This window comes from Calidris pugnax, unplaced genomic scaffold (genome assembly GCF_001431845.1).
Source record: "Calidris pugnax isolate Ruff unplaced genomic scaffold, ASM143184v1 scaffold235, whole genome shotgun sequence".
Classification (NCBI taxonomy): Eukaryota; Metazoa; Chordata; class Aves; order Charadriiformes; family Scolopacidae; genus Calidris; species Calidris pugnax.
The window spans coordinates 39,989-61,222 of NW_015091026.1; the positions used below are offsets into that span (position 1 = coordinate 39,989).

The window sequence follows — 21,234 nt, forward strand, 5'->3', positions numbered from 1 at the left end:
TCAGAAGTGGAAAGTCAAATAGTTTTCAATCCTAAACTACCAGATAAATTCACTAATGATGGGCTTATGCCCCTTCCATACCTCCTCCAAAACAAAATTTAGAAATCATGGAAAGCAGCTCCACATTTCCTGTCGTGCTTCTCGAGTGGTTTTAAAACACAAACCTCCACCAGAATTCACCTCGTAAAGACCTCAAGTAATAGCGAAATAAACAGCTGCATCTTTTAAAAAGTTGTTTCATCCAACATGAAAAGAGCTCCTACACTCTGGTTGAAATATATTAGTATATGGTAGAGGAAGCATAATAAAAAAATCCTTGCTTACTGTTAAAAAAAAAAAATCAAAACTAGAATAGCTGCTAACATGACTTGATAGTTCTCATTTTATTCTGTATATTTTTATTTTTATTCATTTTTCTAGCTTACATTTCGAAAAGCACAGATTCTCCAACTTAATTTTGAGACAATAGAAACATTTTACAGGATCCTATGAATACGTAGCATCTTCCTCACTGATCCTCAGCCAAATTTAGGGCAGATTGCCAGCGTCATTCCCTACCAAACACAACATCAGGTACAGGACAAGCCAACCCTCTCCCTGCCTTTCCCAGCTCAGTGCACAACCCGTGCAAACTGAATTATCGTGAAAAATCGTGGCAAACTGGCAAAGTTCCTGCTGATTGGAAAAAAGGGAACATAACTCCCATATTCAAAAAAGGAAAAAAAGAAGACCCCGCGAACTACAGGCCGGTCAGTGTCACCTCTGTGCCTGGCAAGATCATGGAGCACATCCTCCTGAAATCCTTGCTAAGGCACGCTGAAAATAAAGAGGTGATTAGAGACAGCCAACATGGCTTCACCAAGGGCAAATCGTGCCTGACAAATCTGGTGGCCTTTTATGATACTGCCACACACTTGGTGGACAAGGGCAGAGCGACTGACGTCATCTACCTGGACTTATTCAAAGCGTTTGACACTGTCCCGCATGATATACTGGTCACAAAATTGGAAAGCCATGGATTCGATGGATGGACCACTCGGTGGATAAGGAACTGGCTGGATGGACGCACACAAAGGGTTGCAGTCAACGGCTCCATGTCCAAGTGGCGGCCAGTAACGAGTGGTGTTCCTCAGGGGTCTGTACTGGGACCAGTATTATTTAACATCTTTGTTGGTGACATGGACAGTGGGATAGAGTGCACCCTCAGCAAGTTTGCTGATGACACCAAGCTCGGTGGTGCAGTTGACACGCTGGAGGGAAGGGATGCCATCCAGAGGGACCTGGACAGGCTGGAGAGGTGGGCTCGTGCAAATTGCATGAAGTTCAACCAAGCCAAGTGCAAGGTCCTGCACCTGGGACGTGGCAATCCCAGGCACAAATACAGGTTGGGCGGAGAATGGCTGGAGAGCAGCCCTGAGGAGAAGGACTTGGGGGTGTTGGTAGATGAGAAGCTCAACATGAGCCGGCAGTGCGCGCTGGCAGCCCAGAGAGCCAACCGTGTCCTGGGCTGCATCAGGAGAAGTGTGGCCAGCAGGTCTCGGGAGGTGATTCTGCCCCTCTACTCTGCACTCGTGAGACCCCACCTGGAGCACTGTGTCCAGCTTTGGAGTCCTCAACACAGAAAGGACATGGATCTGTTGGAACGGGTCCAGCGGAGGGCTACAAAGATGATCAGAGGGATGGAGCACCTCTCCTATGAAGACAGGCTGAGGGAGATGGGATTGTTCAGCCTGGAGAAGAGAAGGCTCCGGGGAGACCTTATAACGGCCTTTCAGTACCTGAAAGGAGCCTACAGAAGAGGCGGAGAGGGACTCTTTACAAAGAAGAGTAGCGACAGGACAAGGGGCAATGGTTTTAAGCTGGTGGAGGGGAGATTTAGGTTAGATACTAGGAAGAAATTCTTTACAGTGAGGGTGGTGAGGCACTGGAACAGGTTGCCCAGGGAGGTCGTGGATGCCCCATCCCTGGAGGGGTTCAAGGCCAGGCTGGATGTGGCCTTGAGCAACCTGCTCTAGTGGGAGGTGTCCCTGCCCATGGCAGGGGGGTTGGAACTAGATGATCTTTAAGGTCCCTTCCAGCCCAAACCATTCTATGATTCTATGAATTATGAAATACCTCATGAAAATTACTGAAAAGCGTAAACCGACAAAATCCTGAAGTTAGAAAAGAAATATTTCCATGGTGTAATGCCGTTCAGCTGAACTCTTGAGCGGCCAACGTGAAGCTCAAATGTAATGCAAGTTCTCCTGTCAAAGAGCAGTTCAAAAGAGGAGAGATTTCACTGGAACATATTGATTTCCTTTATTGCTGATGCAAAAGAAAAGCCTGATTATTATTTTTTTTTTTCTCTGGGACATTTATATAGTCCTATCTAATTATATACTCCATCAACCTAACTCAATTAAATAATAATATAATGATGTGTAGGAAACAACTGATATATATGCAGACAGTTTAAGTACTACTAATTGCGTTCTAATTTTTTTAATTCATCATAATGAGCCTTTCTTCCCATTCTCAGAATGGAGGACAATGTCAGTGTGTCATATTATCTATTTAGGAAAAACACTGAAAGAAAATATGAACTAACACATAAGTCCACCAAGTTCACGAATTCAGCCAAACTCCATTTCAAATTCAAACAGGATTTTTTTTAATTGTTAATAATCCCACAGTAACAGACTAAACACTGAAGAGTATATTTTAAAAATGCTGCATCCCAGTTCTGCTGCTGAGTTCTGCGTGACTCTACCTTCCCTCTCCACAAGCTGGAGAGGTGGGCCCATTCCAACCTCAGGAATGTGACTCTATCCTCCCTCTGCGCAAATGGACCTGCACAGGTTGGAGAGGTGGGCCCATTCCAACCTCAGGAAGTTCAACCAAGCCAAGTGCAAGGTCTTGCACCTGGAACACAGAAAACCCAGGCACAAATCCAGGTTGGGCAGAGAATGGATGGAGAGCAGCCCTGAGGAGAAGGATTTGGGGGTGTTGGTGGATGAGAAGCTCAACACGAGCTGGCAAAGTGCGCTGGCAGCCCAGAAAGTCCTCCTCATCCTGGGCTGCATCCCCAGCCCCATGGCCAGCAGGGTGAGGGGGGGATTCTGCCCCTCTGCTCCGCTCTGGGGAGAACCCCCCAATGCTGCCTCCAGCTCTGGGGCCACCAACATCAGAAGGACATGTTGTCCCTGTTGGAGCGGGGCCAGAGGAGGCCACGGAGATGCTGGGAGGGCTGGAGCCCCTCTGCTGGGAGGGGGGGCTGAGAGAGTTGGGGGGGTTCAGCCTGGAGAAGAGAAGGCTCCAGGGAGACCTTGGAGCCCCTTCCAGTCCCTCAAGGGGCTCCAGGAAAGCTGAGGAGGGATCAAGCTCCTCTTGATCAGGGAGGGGAGCCGTAGGATGAGGGGGAATAGTTTTAAACTGAAAGAGGGGAGACTGAGATGAGATATTGAGAAGAAATTCTTTTCTGTGAGGGTGGTGAGAGCCTGGCCCAGGTTGCCCAGAGAAGCTGTGGCTGCCCCATCCCTGGAGGGGTTCAAGGCCAGGTTGGAGGGGGCTTGGAGCAACCTGGTCTGGTGGGAGGTGTCCCTGCCCAGGGCAGGGGGGTGAAACTCGATGAACAATCTTTAAGGTCCCTTCTAACTCTAACAGGTAGTACAAAGCAGAATCATGGAATGGTTAAACCCGTTCTAAACATACTGAAGCTCCCAGAAATATCTAGAATTCACACAAATAACAAGAATTACCATTTCTACTGTTAAAATTTACCTTTTGATCAGAGGGGGTTTAAGTTACGCACCTCTGCATTGCTCTCTAGCTATTTTCTAGGTTTACATCACAAAGTGAATATTTGGACTCCGGAGAAATCAACAAAGATTGAGCTCAAAAGACTGCAAAAAAAAAAAAAAGAGTCTGGCTTATGAGGTCAAAAGGGATTTACATCAATATTTTATATCAATTCTTACACCGAAGAATTTTAATTTGTTAATTTGTTGTTTGAACATGTATTTAATATCAAAACTTGCTGTATCACGCAAAGGTCTTGCCCACCATTTTGTCTTGGGGCACAAAATGCAACTATTTAAAGTAGAAAAATAACAGTAATAAAAACAGTAAGAACTTGTTTGTTTTAAATATTGTTATTAACCAACCAACCTTCTCTTTTGAGCTTCAGCATCTCTCCTGGCTCGTTCTAATGCCAGTTCTTCAGCTATTCTTTTCTTTAGTTCTTCATTATTAACTACAATTAAAAGAAAATTAAATTAAATGTTAACACAACCCAATATATTGCTAATTACAGAAACAACTGCATAATACAATGCCTTATTTTATTTATTTTCTTTTTTACTATAAAGCAGTCGGAGTGCTTTCTTGTGGTTTAACCACCTTTCAAATTTTAGCATACGAACACTAGAGAACCTTTACAAATTACTGTTATTAAACAACTTTTCAATTAGTGGAACCCTTTGAAAATTAAAAAACATACAGTAAGTGTTAAATTAAGTACATTTTTCTTAAGAAATATGTCTTTATGAAGTAAAAATAAAAAAAGGGGGGGGGGGAGGGGGTCGAGATGGGACCAAGTCCTAAATAGAAGTCATAAAATGTTGCTTATTATTCATATGGAAACAAGGGGAACATCTTCCTCTGTTACAAGCTGTGTGTTTGCAGATGTGTATTTTAACCAACAAAGCATTTACAACATCCTAGATATCCATACTTCTAGTTTGTATTGCTAGAAAAAGATTTTACTTCAAATTCTCTGAATTTTGTTTAAAGAAGTAGACACGGAAAGAATATTTTCTTCATTTAGATTATGTCAGATGAATTGAAAGTCTGGTTAAGAAAAAAGCAGGGAAGCAACTTCTTCAAGACTGCAAGTCCTAAATAGAAGTCATAAAATGTTGCTTATTATTCATATGGAAACAAGGGGAACATCTTCCTCTGTTACAAGCTGTGTGTTTGCAGATGTGTATTTTAACTAACAAAGCATTTACAACATCCTAGATATCCATACTTCTAGTTTGTATTGCTAGAAAAAGATTGTACTTCAAATTCTCTGAGTTTTGTTTAAAGAAGTAGACACGGAAAGAATATTTTCTTCATTTAGATTATGTCAGATGAATTGAAAGTCTGGTTAAGAACTAAAAAGCAGGGAAGCAACTTCTTCAAGACTGAATCAACTGTTCCACACAAAGGCAGAAAAGTGTGAGAGTCACTAATCCTACAAGTTTGAATGACACCTATATATACACCAAAATTCATTGAATAAGGTTTGGAAACAAAACGAGTCCATTCCCATCTCTCTTTGATATTCGAGGGCTCAGTCTTGCAAGTTCCTACGTTGATACTGTTCAATATGAAACCATCTCCCCATTTCCAGGTAACTGCAAACTTCTCAAAAAATCTGACCCAAGGAGATCAGAAATAGTTTGTTGTCACTTCCTTTGATAGAAGAGGTAGCAATATAACCTGTTTCAAGACAATTCCAGAAGAAAATATTCTGAAATAGCTGTTTCCCCCTAAACTCACACACACTACCATCCCCACCAAGAAAAACCCACAAAAAAACCAACCCAACCTTGGAGATGGTTGTGTTTTATCTCTATCCAAATACAATTTGACAACGTAGCAGGAATTAAAGAAAAAAAAAATAGTTGATACTGTTCAATATGAAACCATCTCCCCATTTCCAGGTAACTGCAAACTTCTGAAAAAATCTGACCCAAGGAGATCAGAAATAGTTTGTTGTCACTTCCTTTGATAGAAGAGGTAGCAATATAACCTGTTTCAAGACAATTCCAGAAGAAAATATTCTGAAATAGCTGTTTCCCCCTAAACTCACACACACTACCATCCCCACCAAGAAAAACCCACAAAAAAACCAACCCAACCTTGGAGATGGTTGTGTTTTATCTCTATCCAAATACAATTTGACAACGTAGCAGGAATTAAAGAAAAAAAAAATAAAGAATGCCTACTTATCTAATAAGAAAGAACAACATTTTCCACTTGGGAAAATGTAGTAGCTTAATAACCAAAAGTTACGCCAAATTCAGTAGAACAGCTGTTAACTTTGCATAAAATAGTGATTTATAGCAATCAGGAAGAGTGAGTTTTCCCATAGGTGGAAGAGAAAACAACTATAAAGTACATCTGTAGGAAAAGATTAAAAAATCAAGCTATTATTTCCAGGTTTACGCAAATATAAATCCTAATCTAGATCTGCCTGTGTGGAATAAAGGCAAACCTACATTAGCTGAGCTGTAACTCCACAATATTCTACTATTCCAGTCCAGGACTACCAATAATTCTCTTATTTATATGAAGGCTACACTAGCCGAGCTGTAACTCCACAATATTCTAGGATTCCAGTCCAGGCTTACCAATAATTCTCTTATTTATATGAAGGCTCAAATTCCACTCCGTGGAACCACAGAGCTAAAAGACATGAAATCTCACTCTAAAATGCATACCGCTTAAGTACAATTTCCAAGAAGGTGATAAACACTTGCTACTTAACTACTTTTAGCTACTTAGATAGCTAAAAAGCAGAGAACTACATTTTCAGGCAACATAAGACATGAAGCAATCACAAAACAACCAGTTGTCTCCTTCGAGGTTGCATTTGTATTAAGTATTTATGTACACAGACAGTGCTCACAACAGTTAGTAGTCAGAAATTGCTGGAGATACTGAGGCAGAAGAGAAAAAGCCATCAGCCTTCTCTTTCATAGCAAGTTAATAGTTAAAGAATTGCCCAGGCAGCGCTCAACAACGGTTAGTAGTTGGAAATTGCTGGAGATACTGATGCAGAAGAGAAAAAGCCATCAGCCTTCTCTTTCATAGCAAGTTAATAGTTAAAGAATTGCCCAGAAATCGGAATATCTGGAATTTAGATCCTCCTAAGATGGACAGGTTTGAGTCTACATATCGTATATACTCTTGTATTTATTTATTGATTTTTTTACAAATAAAGCGAAAGAAAAAAATGCCTTTTAGGGTGCCCAGTGATTAGAAGATTAAACTGGGACAGCCTCCAATTCTAATACCCTTTGTGGAACCAGTTATTTGGTTTACATTAAGCAGCAATCAGATTTAAAAAAAAAAATAAAGAGATACACATAAAAAAAGCCAGTGACACACAGCCATGTGTCTCGATGACCTCGTCTCCAGGAATTGGCCTAATCTGCAAATATTATCCAACGTCATTAGCCCACACTCCCATTATAGTTAATAGAGTCCAGTGTGCAATTCTTCTCAGCCTTAAGTAGAGTTTTAAAAGAGCGGATTTTATGAATGAATGAAGCAGTTTCATCGACTGCAGGAGAGTCTTGACCAACTAATTCAGTTATAACCATCTTAAGTAAAGCAGGAGGAATCGATATCCATCCTGTCAGATGCAGCAAGTGCTTACGTTGCAGAAACGGAGTCGTGCTGGGGGAAAGTGGGGGGACACTTGTGAATGGGAAGATCCCCAGCCTAAAAATATATTAAAATACATGAAAATCCAGAGGTAAATACAAATGTAGCAGGTGCCTGTGCATAAAAAGGCAGAACCCCAAAAGAGATTATTCCAGGGAGACCTTATAGACCCTTCCAATAACTAAAAGGGGGCTACAGAAGAGATGGGGAGGGGCTCTTGATCAGGGAGGGGAGCCATAGGACGAGGGGGAAGGGTTTGACCCTGAAAGAGAGGCGATTTAGATGAGATATTGGGAAGAAATTCTTTGCTGTGAGGGTGGTGAGACACTGGCCCAGGTTGCCCAGAGAAGCTGTGGCTGCCCCATCCCTGGAGGGGTTCAAGGCCAGGCTGGAGAGGGCTTGGAGCAACCTGGTCTGGTGGGAGGTGTCCCTGCCCAGGGCAGGGGGTTGGAACTGGATGATCTTGAAGGTCCCTTCCAACTCTAACCATTCTATAATTATATTGGGAGGATCTCTGCTGACAACTGACACTGCTCCACTATTTTCTCCTCTGCAGCCATGCGAGGATACTCGCTATTCAAGAAAATACTGAGTTGCCACAGCACACCTGGATATAGAATCATAGAATCATTGAGGTTGGAAGAGACCCTTGGGATCATCGAGTCCAACCATCTACCCTACTCTACAAAGTCCTCCCCTACACCATGTCCCTTAGCACTGCATCTAAACGGCCCTTAAACACAGCCAGGGATGGTGACTCCACCACCTCCCTGGGCAGCCTGTTCCAATGCCCGACCACTCTTTCTGTGAAAAATTCCTTCCTAATGTTCAGTCTAAACCTACCCTGTTGGAGCTTGAAGCCATTCCCTCTCGTTCTGTCACTAATTACCTGTGAGAAGAGACCAGCACCAACCTCTCTACAGTGTCCTTTCAAGTAGTTGTAGAGAGTGATGAGGTCTCCCCTCAGCCTCCTCTTCCTCATACTAAACATATCTCCAACCAAAGATCACGGCAAACTGTATTGCCAGAAGAGGAAAAAAAAACACTTCAGCAAACCATCAGGCAATCACCGGGACGCCGTTTCCGTACCGCAGCCCACATCAATATCCCCCACACCTCAGCAGGCATCACAAGCCAAAATGAGAGCAGTTAAGGTTCGGCATTTCTACACTTAGAAATGATTAAGCTGTCGTAAAAGCAAAGGATTTATTTCACACTGCAGCTACCTTATTCACAGAACAACGCCAAAACCCGTGATCAAGTGTTTCCTACTGCAGTTCTGCTCAATCCAGAGGCCTCAATATTTCATGTCCTTTTAACGCTACACCTGAGAATACACAAAACGTTGCATAAATATATTGTTCACCAGCATCTCCAGCAGGAAGTTTATTGTTCTGGTGTGCAAATATGAGTACAACAACTCTAACAGACCATAAAAGGTTTTTTTTTTTTTTTTTTGAAGTTGTAATGAGAAAAGATTCAGGCATCAGCTAATAAAGACATTTGACCTTACCAATCAATTAGGTTACCCATCGATCAGCCAAATACTAATAGGGAATAAAAGCTGAGCTATAGATCATTCAATAGAATTATTGTAAGATATAATTGGGGAGCTCCCAAATGGGAACTTTATGATGTTTCAGTAAAAAAAATTGCAGTTCTACAAGTAGGAGGGGTTTGTTCTAGGGGAAGTAGCACTTAAAAAGAGAAAAGTTAATTTATTAGAAAGAGGATCAGGAAAAAAAAAAAGGGAACTGTTTCTAGATAAAAGCAGTAACATTTCTCTGCCCACACGACAGGGCATTAAAACCAGACAGCTGGGCATTGAAATCCTGGAGAATATTAAAATCTGGTGGGTGCAAGGCTGCTAAAATAAGCATGATCCGGAGATGGGAAGCACATAGCAGTTGCCAAAAACTCTGGTAACCGTTGCCACCGCCACCCCCCTGAGGATTTTAAGTTCTTGGGGATACTGAAATCAGCATCACCCAATCCGGAGATGGGAAGTACATAGCAGTTGCCAAAAACTCTGTAACCGTTGCCACCGCCACCCCCCAGAGTATTTTAAGTTCTTGGGGATACTGAAATCAGCATCACCTTCAGAGTAAGTGCATCCCAGAGCAGGCAAATTCGAAAGATTTTCTGGCAAGTACATTTAGGAAGGTCACACTTGCATCCCTCTGCTTTCTTATGCTCCTACAAGAGCATAATGCGTCCCCCCCCCCTCATTCCCCCAGTCTGAATGTGCTAATGCACAGCTCACATCACAGGACAATTTAGAGAGATGGGCAGTAATGGGAACCCTACACAAAAAGCCACAGTGCTGGAGCCAGAAATAACTTCTCTGTCCTCCTCCCATGAAGGGTGGATGCTGATGGGTGACTGATAAGGGTTATTCTCTTCGGGATAATGGGAAGGGAGCACCACCAGCTGCACTGCCAATGGGCTCGTTACCACACTCAGATCTAGCAGCAGGTTGCACAAGGCTTAGCAGAGCGACCAAAGTGCTCCTCCAGGTAACATCGCAGACCCGGGATACCAGTAGATGATAAAAACCATAAAGCTCTTGCCTGCATCTTGGTCAACCAATCAGTGACTGTCAAAACACAATGATATTTTGATGGCCACCAGGATGTAGTTACTTCACCTTTCTTATTTCATAGAATCATAGAATGGATTGGGTTGGAAGGGACCTTAAAGATCATCCAGTTCCAACCCCCTGCCCTGGGCAGGGACACCTCCCACCAGACCAGGTTGCTCAAAGCCCCCTCCAACCTGGCCTTGAGCCCCTCCAGGGATGGGGCAGCCACAGCTTCTCTGGGCAACCTGGGCCAGGCTCTCACCACCCTCACAGCAAAGAAGTTCTTCCCCACATCTCATCTCATCTCAATCTCCCCTCTTTCAGTGGCAAACCCTTCCCCCTCCTCCTAGGGCTCCCCTCCCTCATCAAGAGTCCCTCCCCATCTCTCCTGGAGCCCCTTGAGGGACTGGAAGGGTCTATAAGGTCTCCCTGGAGCCTTCTCTTCTCTAGGCTGAATCCCCCTAACTCTCTCAGCCCCCCCTCCCAGCAGAGGAGCTCCAGCCCTCCCAGCATCTCCGTGGCCCCCTCTGGCTCTGCTCCAACAGGTCCATGTCTCTCCTGTGCTGAGGCCCCAGAGCTGGAGGCAGCACTGGGGGGGTCTCCCCAGAGCAGAGCGGCAGAATCCCCCCCCGGCCCTGCTGGCCACGCTGCTGGGGATGCAGCCCAGAATGAGGGGGTCTTTCTGGGCTGCCAGTGCTCATTGCTGGCTTGTGTTGAGCCTCTCATCCACCTTCTCAGCCAATTTGTCCACCTACTCTTTTGGAAAATTTTAAAAGACATGGTCATGCTCGGTTAAAGAGCAAATGCATGACGTATCCTCCCCTTTATGCGCAGATTCTAACTTAAAAAAATTATATATAAATTAACCAATTATTATTGAAGCCATTTTGACATACTGCAAGCACAATATATGAATTCGGTTCCATTAACTTCCCCTCACCGCACACATACACAAAAAAAAAAACCAAAAGTAAATTCAGCTTCTTTCATGTTAAGAGCAGGGAAGAAAGGGGACAAGACAGTCAAAGGTGAGATCTGAAGAAACTATAAATTACATCCAGTTCATATTTATTGGTCAAAATCTGTGATCATGCCCAACGAACAGAAGAGACAACTTCTGGAATAAAAATTACATATTTACTCGAGTTACCAAATTACTCAAGTTGGCTTTACGCCTGGCCGTGCAGAGCAAAAGGGTATAAGGGGACTTCACACAGGGAAAGGGTTTATTTCGAAAATAACGTTATGGAAGCATAAGAGCATTCTCCACATGGCCGTGTTTCAACAATTTTCATAGAATCATAGAATTCCCTAGGTTGGAAGGGACCTTTATGTTCATCGAGTCCAACCATCAACCTGACTCCGATAAAAACCATCACTAAACCATGTCACCAAGCACTGTGTCAACCCGTCTTTCAAATATCTCCAGGGATGGTAACTCCACCACTGCCCTGGGCAGCCCATTCCAATGCCTGAGAACCCTTTCAGTGAAAAAATTTTTCCTAATATCCAGCCTGAACCTCCCCTGGCGTAACTTGAGGCCATTTCCTCTTGTCCTGTCGCCTGTGACTTGAGAGAAGAGACCGACCCCCCCTGGCTACACCCTCCTTTCAGGGAGTTGGAGAGAGCGAGAAGGTCTCCCCTCAGCCTCCTCTTCTCCAGGCTGAACACCCCCAGCTCCCTCAGCTGCTCCTCACAAGACTTGTGCTCCAGACCCCTCACCAGCTCCATTGCCCTTCTCTGGACCTGCTCCAGCACCTCAACATCTTTTTTGTGGTGAGGGGCCCCTGTTGCGGTAAAGGGTCCGTTCAGCCTTTTCCAGACAAGGATGACACTCTGAGATTCTTCTCCATCCAACACCCTTTAGCAAACCTTTTTAAAAGGCCATAAACCCTACGAAAATGGTTTTGGGAGCCAGTCGTAGAGACAGCTACTGTTTTCAGTAGTCCAGATAAAGACTATCCTGATTGCTATAAAAATAAAATAAAAAAAAAAACAAATGAACAAAATAAGAGTGTGTAAAGCCATTTGCTTAACCTTTATAACTGATTCTCCACTTGTGCTTCAAACTCAAATGAACACAACAGCACACACTCAGGGTGTTTTCCAGGGTCCAGAACGATTTTAGCAATTACAGGGACAATTGATGAGGACAGAGAAGCAAAGGGCAGTGAAAAGCTTACGCACTTACCAACAGTTACTGAGGTTTCAGCTATATAATATCCACTTAATCTTGCAACTCCAAAGGCCATCCACTAGCAGGACTGGAGCAAAGCCAAGAGCTTCACAGGATGACAACAATTCTCCAGAAGCATTCAGTGATTTTAGCTCCTAGGTTGGTGCACAAGGGTATGTGCAACTCAACTACCCTCGTACTATTTTTCTCCAACTCCTCTGCCCTTGTTAGTCAGAAGATCTAAATTTGTATCTTTTTCCTCTCACTCTAAAGCAGTTGTTTTATGGAAAAACCATTCAGCACAATACTAAGGTGACAGCAAGAAGGTGGCACCCAAAGCTGCCAACACCACATTAGGTAAAGCAGACACCTGCAGCCTCAAAAAGGTTAGCCTGAGAAATCAGGAATAAAATATGGACAAATTAATCAAATAGCCTCTGGCCTGCAGAGCTAAGAATCTACCCATTAGTCTTGCATTTCAAAAAAGCCATTAATGAAAACAGCATTTATTATCAGGCACCTTAACGAAACCCTCCTGAAAGGGCAGGTGCATTAAGTTATTAATGAAGAGACACTTAGGTTTGATAGAATCAAAAGTCTTTCAGAAAATACTCAGCTAAATTATATTCAGAGAATAAATTTACAAAGAAAAAAAAAGGAATAAATCAGTTCTACTTTTCCTTTTCACTCAGCTTTGCTAATAATAATAAAAAATAATGTCCAGTGAAGAGGACATCCTTCAGATAGGAACTCCTCAAAGACCAGAATCATATAATCACCCAGATGTTCTCCAGGCCATTTGACCATCTTCGTTAAAGAGATAAAATTATGCCTTTACAAAAAGTACCTCCAAGGATGTAAACAGCAGAGCCCCTCTGGGCAACATATTCAATGCCTGACTGACCTGATGGTGAAAAAGCTTCTCTACACAGGTCAAAGGCACTTTTGTTTTAATGCATGTCTCTTATTTCTCCTCTTCATGCCATGCCCCACCATGAAGAATCACAGAATCGTAGAATGGTTCAGGTTGGAAGGGACCTTAAAGATCATCCAGTTCCAACCCCCTGCCCTGGGCAGGGACACCTCCCACCAGACCAGGTTGCTCCAAGCCCCATCCAGCCTGGCCTTGAACCCCTCCAGGGATGGGGCAGCCACGGCTTCTCTGGGCAACCTGGGCCAGGCTCTCACCACCCCCATATGAAATAATTTCTTCCTAATATCTTGTCTAAATCTTCCATCTTTCAGTGAAAAAACATTCCCCCTTGTCCCATTGCTCCCCTCCCTGATCAAGAGTCCTTACCCATCTCTCCTGTAGCCCCTTTAGGCATTGGAAGGCTGCTGTAAGGCCTCCCCGGAGCCTTCTGTTCCCCAGGCTGAACAACCCCAACTCTCTCAGCCTGTAGAGACTGGTTCTGTCTTCTCAATAACTTCCTTGCTGGAAGGGAACTTCCAAGCCTAACAAGTCCAGGAGACTGGTTGTGTCTTCTCAATAGCTTCCTTGCCGGAAGGGAACTTCCAAGCCTAACAAGTCCAGGTCCCTTGGCCTCTCCTCTCGTGTTTCGGACCACCATTCACAGAATCACAGAATCTTCTAGGTGGAACCCCAATCACAATCACAGAATCTTCTAGGTTGGAAGGGACCTCAAAGATCATCTTGTCCAACCATCAACCTAACTGACAAAAATAGACACCCGCACAACAAACAAGAAGCATCACCATCACTAAACCATACCTCCCAGCACTACATCAACCTGTCTTTTGAACACCTCCAGGGATGGTGCCTCAACCACCCCCCTGGGCAGACCATTCAACTTTCAGTGAAAAAATTTTTCCTAATATCCACGAAAATATATCCATTCCTTCACCCAAGGAGCTCAGCAACACTTTGGGGGCTACAATGGCAACTTCTGCCTTCAAATAAACGAGTCACAAGGAAGGACAACCTGTTGGCATAGGTACATGGCTCAGGTGCAATCCAGAGGACCATCACGGGGGTAAGATACACAAAATCAGAATGCACCATCTTCAAATTGGCATCTGAGTGCACCAACAAGACAGCGAATAGGAAGCTACACACGTGATTGCGTTATCTTTTCCATCAGCAGTCAGTAGAGGCCGTTAGGAAAGCGTCGTTATAAAATGAGTGGTAAATTACCATCGTGGATTAGACACAGGCTAAGACAAAGCAGAGGACAGCAATGCACCAGCGATGGGAAAGCTAAAGAGAGACTTTAAACTCTGCACATGAATAGTCTAAATCATTTTAATCAAGACTTTGTAAGACTGGAACAACTTTACAAGGGAGAAGATAAGGCCAAGCAAGCTGAGCAGCACAATGGTATATAAATTCAGGTCTGAAAAATGAATAATCACACACACTGGAAAGTGTAATGCCATTTGATCTTACATTTTGCTTGGCTTTTAAAATCAACCATCATCATATGAAATCCCAAGTATTGCACTAAGAAAATTTGTTTAATGGCCAGCTGGGCATGAGAGAGGTGAAGGTAGAAGGGGAAGAGAAGGTCCAAAGTAAATATAGAACATAGAAAGAATGAAAGAGGAAGAATATGAAAAATAAATATAAGATGATGCACCTCTACACCTCCTCAAGGACAGTGTTTTATCAGTCTTTCCACTCAGAAGTTAAAGCCAAGGATAAGCTTTGCTGTTTATGGGCTTAACACAATAATTGCTTTTAAAAGTTCTCCAACCCATTTTGTCCAATAGCTCATGTTAACATTTTCTTTCTTTTAAGGGGAAACATTATGAAACAAAGAATAGAAAAAGGAAGAAGGGTTTGTTTGGGTTTTTTTGGCATCAGGAGCACTAGCATAGATTTGTTTCTTACAGATCCACATTGTGAGTTTATCAAAACCTATAGAAATATCAGGGCCCTGAGTCTTTCAGCCCCTCCTTAATTAGATTTGGCTGAAATAGGTTAATAAATTCAGAAGTTATCAGAAGGCAACTGGTACGGCACTACCACATTACTGTTTTCCTTTGGGAAAGCACATAAAAATAATGGAAAGAAAACCTGAGATGGCTTAACACAGAGAAGAGACAAGGTAGAGAAAATAGTGACATAAAATAGGCAGCTCTGGGCTTTGTAGAATCATAGAATTGTCTATGGAAAGGACCTTTCAGATCATCTAGTCCAACCATCAACCTACCACTGACAAAAACCTATTCCATCTGTTCTACTCAGTCTTCCATCACACATTGTTAAAAAGGCTCACAAACAAAGCTGACAGGGCAGCACTTGAAAGATTTTTAGTTTTGTAATAAATAGTTGAAATGCACAATGGACAATCTACTGTCAACTCTTTTTGCTGAAGCCAAAAGCAAGTAAAATCTAGGGGAGGGGAAAAAACAGACTAAAGAACACCAGATATATATATTACATATCAAGTGTAGTTGGAGAACGCTGCTTCAAGGCATGTCCCAACCATTGCCAGAAATGGGAATAGTTTTTCCAGAAAAAAAAAAAGAAGTATTTCACAATTATCATAGAATCATAGAATGGTTTGGGTATTTTCCAGAAAAAAAAAGAAGTATTTCACAACTATCATAGAATCATAGAATGGTTTGGGTTGGAAGGGACCTCAAAGAACATCTAGTTCCAACCCCCCTGCCATGGACAGGGACACCTCCCACTAGAGCAGGTTGCTCAAAGCCCCATCCAGCCTGGCCTTGAACACTTCCAGGGATGGGGCAGCCACAACTTCCCTGGGCAACCTGGGCCAGTGTCTCACCACCCTCAGAGTAAAAAATTTCTTCCTGAGATCTAATCTGAATCTTTTTTCTTCCAATTTAAAACTGTTTCCCCTTGTCCTATCATTACCCTTCCTGGCAAGGGTACTTTCTGCAGAATTTCTACTTTCTGCAGAATTTCTTGCATTCACCTCTGCAGCATCTGGTATCGACAATACGAGCATCAGGGCCTTCAACCCATCGATCTGATCCAACGAGGCCATTCTCATGTCCCCGTGCACATTAAGTATGAACATTAACCAGCTCGCTCAGGACAAGGTACCTCGGGGCTGCCTTCAACCCCATCGTCTGTCTCGGTAGCTGGCAGGGGAACAGCAGCTTTGTGACATTCCAGTTAATGAAGGTGTCACAAGGAAAATTTCTAACCGCACGTTAACAGTCCTAAATACCGAATCAGAAAGCACAGGTCGGCAACCTGGTACCTCCACAGCATCAATCTGTGGGGCTACAAACACATTACAGGTCTTCCACAATTAAAACACCTTTCCCACTCACGTTCCAAGTTAAGATGCGTAATATATAAATACTCTAATATGCAAATACCCTCAATTTGTTCTTAATTAAAACTTCGGTTTGGTTCCTATCTAAATTCCATACATCACAAAAAAACTTCAATATCACAGAATCACAGAATCATCTAGGCTGCCCTATCTAAATTCCATACATCACAAAAAACCTTCAATATCACAGAATCACAGAATTATCTAGGCTGGAAGAGACCCTTGGGATCATCGAGTCCAACCATCTACCCTACTCTAAAGTCCTCCCCTACACCATGTCCCTTAGCACTGCATCTAAACGGCCCTTAAACACAGCCAGGGATGGTGACTCCACCACCTCCCTGGGCAGCCTGTTCCAGTGTCTGACCACTCTCTCTGTGAAGAATTGTTTCCTAATGTCCAGTCTAAACCTACCCTGGCACAACTTGAAGCCATTACCCCTTGTCCTATCATCTGTAACTTGGGAGAAGAGACCAACCCCCACCTCTCTACACCCTCCTTTCAGGGAGTTGTAGAGAGCGAGAAGGTCTCCCCTCAGTCTCCTCTTCCCCAGACTGAACAACCCCAGCTCCCTCAGGAGCATATCAACAGTAGCCACGTAAACTGAAGAGCAGAGAGAAAACAAAATATCAAATCCATCACTCTTAATTTAGAAAAAGTAGCCAACTATATAAATGACTCAAGTAGCGTACAATAATTTCTACTAGACCTGGGAAAAAAAATGTGTATCATTTATTTCTTATTCAATTAAACAACGAGAAAAATATTGTTACCTTTCCTGACATTCTCAAAGTTGTCTCAAGCAGCTGACCATGGCAATGAAATTTCTCTCACCCCTGAAACAGGTTACTTGAGGTCTAGGTTGAAGTGCACTGGTAAAATCAATGCGAGACAGTCCGTCTACACCTACCCGTGTTGTCTGCGCTCACACAGAAGCTTCAGCTCATCAGAGCTGTCAATCAGGTAACTTTTATGAGCATCAAATTCACTGGTAGAATTACATACTTTTGTTTGCTTTGGATATCAATAACACTGGCAGGGAACTCTGATCCTGGACTCCTGAAAACTTAAGTTTTTAAGAAAGCCATATAAATATTCATTGCACACTAAAGGAAATAGTGAGACTTCTAGTTTTGAAACCAAACTGTACAATATCAATGTCAGTTAAAGCTGTACAAAATATATTTAGTGTGCTTAAATTAGGTAGTAAGTCAATGATACCATTAAATACACTTTTCCTTCTTTAATTATTATTTTTGAAATAGCCTGGATTTGCTGGTAACGGCACAGGAGAGGAAACAAGGACATCTTGTAACTGTTCATACATCAGTATTCCTGGCATACAAGTTTTGAAAAGATTTAATGCTTTTCAAACACTGTTGTACCTGGTCTCTAACCCTATAAAAACTCCAAATTAGCTTTATGCTCAATAGAAAAAATAACAAACCACCCCTTCATTCCACCAGCACTGAAGAAAAAACTCCAGGAGTAAGTTATTTGCTTTACCAACCAAAGTACCCATTTTTCTCCCTGTCTCTCTCAACAAAGGAATCCCTTAGAGACCCTCAGGAAGTTTCCTGGTGTATGTACAATGAAACACCAGAAAAACGTATCTATATGTGTCAGAAGAGTCTCTTTCACGAGTGACCTTACACATATTTCCCAAATTTATTTACTATGAACCATGGATGATGGTATGGTCAGTATTTAAATTGTTTTTTTGGGTTTTTTTTTGTTTTTTAAATGTAATTATTATTTTTAAATAACAGCATTCTTAAGAATAAATTCTATTTTCAGACTCATACAAATTTAACTACCAACACATACAGCAACTCTTCCATTTAAATTAACAATTACAGACACTTCCTACGATCACGGATTCATTACAAACAGAAAGTGCGCCTCCAAGGACAGAAATTTGTATTAACTGTTAAATATTGGTACCGTGCAGCAACACTTAAACAAGCTCATAGGATAATTAAACATGAAAACAATGCAATTAACTGTGCATATTTTTTAAATATTTAATATTTTAGTTTCCAAAGGCGCTCTTGCATATATTACAGTAGCTATTTTACAATGTAAATGTGGATATCAATCAATTTAATACTAATTTAAATTAGAAACAAGATGGTACATGATCTAGAAATAACAAAGCAAAGTTAATTCATATTATATTTGGAACATCCTCTTTTCAGTATCCCATTATTTTTGTAACTTTAGCAGTAAATCCCAACAACGAATTTACGAGAGGGGCTAGGAAAAAAAAAAAAAAAAAAAGAAAGAGCAGGATTATGAGGTTTTCCCCTGCGATTCCCTGAATTGAGTTCTGTCTGTGCTTAACAGCTCTATTTAACGAAAATAAGGCATTTCTGAGAGTCACACCCAAATGAGAAAAGCCGAGAAGAATTTTCATTACTCCCTGCCATGTCCAAGGTTATGTTCTAATAAACCAAGAGAAAAATCAAGGAAACAGAAATGGATGTATACAATCCACAGAAAAGACAGAAAATTGAAAGATACAAAATCCCAAGGCTAAACTTAGAATTAGTTCTTTTTAACCAACACACAAGGTAGAAACGGAGCACAGGAGAATGAAGGGGTAGGAGTCAAGAACCAAGGAGCCAACACACGAGCCAAGCTCTGGGCAGGACAAGGCCACCCCACAGTCCTTCCAGTCACCGACGGCTTTAGCGATGAACACGTGAGCTCTTCCACTACAAAATCATAGAATGGTTTGGGTTGGAAGGGACCTCAAAGATCATCCAGTTCCAACCCCCCTGCCATGGGCAGGGACACCTCCCACTAGAGCAGGTTGCGCGAGACCACATCCAGCCTGGCCTTGAACACCTCCAGGGATGGGGCAGCCACAACTTCCCTGGGCAACCTGTTCCAGTGTCTCACCACCCTCAGAGTCAAAAATTTCTTCCTGAGATCTAATCTGAATCTTTTTTCTTCCAATTTAAAACCGTTTCCCCTTGTCCTATCATTACCCCTCCTGGCAACGAGTCCCTCCCCAGCTCTTCTATAGGCACCCTTCAGGTATTGAAAGGCCGCTATAAGGTCTCCCCGGAGCCTTCTCTTCTCCAGGCTGAACAATCCCAGCTCCCTCAGCCTGTCTTCATAGCAGAGGTGCTCCATCCCTCTGATCATCTTCGTGGCCCTCCGCTGCACCTGTTCCAGCTGGTCCATGTCCTTTCTGTGTTGAGGACTCCAAAGCTGGACACAGTGCTCCAGGTGGGGTCTCACGAGTGCAGAGCAGAGGGGCAGAATCACCTCCTGAGACCTGCTGGCCACACACCCAGTTTGGGCTTTCCCACTGCCCAGAAAACCACCAGCCTCTCCCCAGTTCATGCCAAGCTCAGATCTTAAGTTAGTTATAACAAGTGCAGACCCAGGAAAGCACCACAAGACTTGAAACACGGGCAATGTATCTTGAAACATGTGACAGTTAATAAAATAAGTCATTTACCGCTAAGAAGTAGATTGAGTTCAAGAAGCCAGTTAACATAAAAATGTACCTAATTTTTAGTTTCTCTAGGAATTCCTGCTGTGCCAGCTACATGACTTTGTGAAGTTTTACTGTAACTTTTAAAATTGTTCCCAGTGCCTTTACAGGGCTGTGAATCGTTTCATTTGATCCTTCTTAATAACCCCTCCTTCTCACCCACATCCCTAATCTAAGTGTATGTATATGAAATAATTTCTTTCAGCAGCTATTTAGCCATAAATCAGTTTGCTGCCCTGTTCATTTTAAATAATTAAAATAATAATAATAATAATGAAAACAGAAGTACCACATACCTTTACAAGACTATCACTAGTGGAATACCCTTAGATTGAAAACAATAGTTGAGAGACTTGCTATTTCAGCTCTCAGTGCTGGTAATTCCTGCTGTACGTACACTGTGAGGCTTTTCTTGTTGAATATAATGGATAAAAGCATCCAGATTCCATAATTGGACATTTAAAAAATAATCGTATTGTAATTGATGATGAGAAGGATTTTATGATTGTTTTCAACAGGATTAAGCACGCAGCGTTCTTACAGGATATTTTGTTTATTGTAAAGTTATTTAATCTGGCAGCACAAGGAAATTTACTGGGGTCCCTTTTATTTCTTGGATAAAATAATTTCTAAATTCTTTCACCCCGTAGATTTCAACGCAAGTCTTCTACCACTACAGATGACAGTGCAATAACTGTGTATGTTTACACATAATAGCTAGGTAAGAGGGTTTATAAACTAAAATATCTCTTTAGTTTTACATTTAGAAGTCACCACTAATTGCAAAGAATTACTAACTGCTGTGGCACAGGCCAGCACTCCCACATGGGACTCCCCGTACTGTCCACGCTACACAAATAGCAAATTTTGCTATTCAGTTCACCTACTACCATCAGCTTTAAAGCTGATTCTCCAGCTGTGATTGCACACTATCAGTGGCACAGAAAAGTCCATTTTACCCAATTACAGCTCTGGATTGCAGTCGCCTTGGACAGAAATAAGAAGATCCACAAAGCTGCTCATCACACTGAATCAGAATGCCCTCTCTTGAGGATATTTTCACATACCTGTCCATCAGTGGGAATACAAGCTCAGAGTAGCTCTTGGCATTGAATTTTATTGTCAAATGTCCACATGCCAACTGTTTGTGGGGCAGAAAGCCCTACTTCTAGAAGAATATGGTTCAAAGTATAAGACATTCCAAACCCATGTGGACACGTTCCTGTGCAACCTGCTCTGGGTGGACCTGCTTTGGCAGGGAGTTGGACTAGATGAT

General features: G+C 42.5%; 1 protein-coding gene across 1 annotated transcript in view; it reads right to left on the reverse strand.

Annotated features, from left to right (window-relative positions):
- The window catches only part of LOC106896142 (MICOS complex subunit Mic19-like), a gene marked incomplete at its 3' end in the record, with an annotated part of 62,064 nt that overhangs the window by 23,455 nt on the left and 17,375 nt on the right, over positions 1-21,234 (reverse strand). Inside the window, exon 3 of the mRNA XM_014955882.1 lies at positions 4,150-4,234. Within this exon, the coding sequence (XP_014811368.1) occupies positions 4,150-4,234 (85 nt within the window). The remainder of the gene's footprint in view (positions 1-4,149; positions 4,235-21,234) is intronic.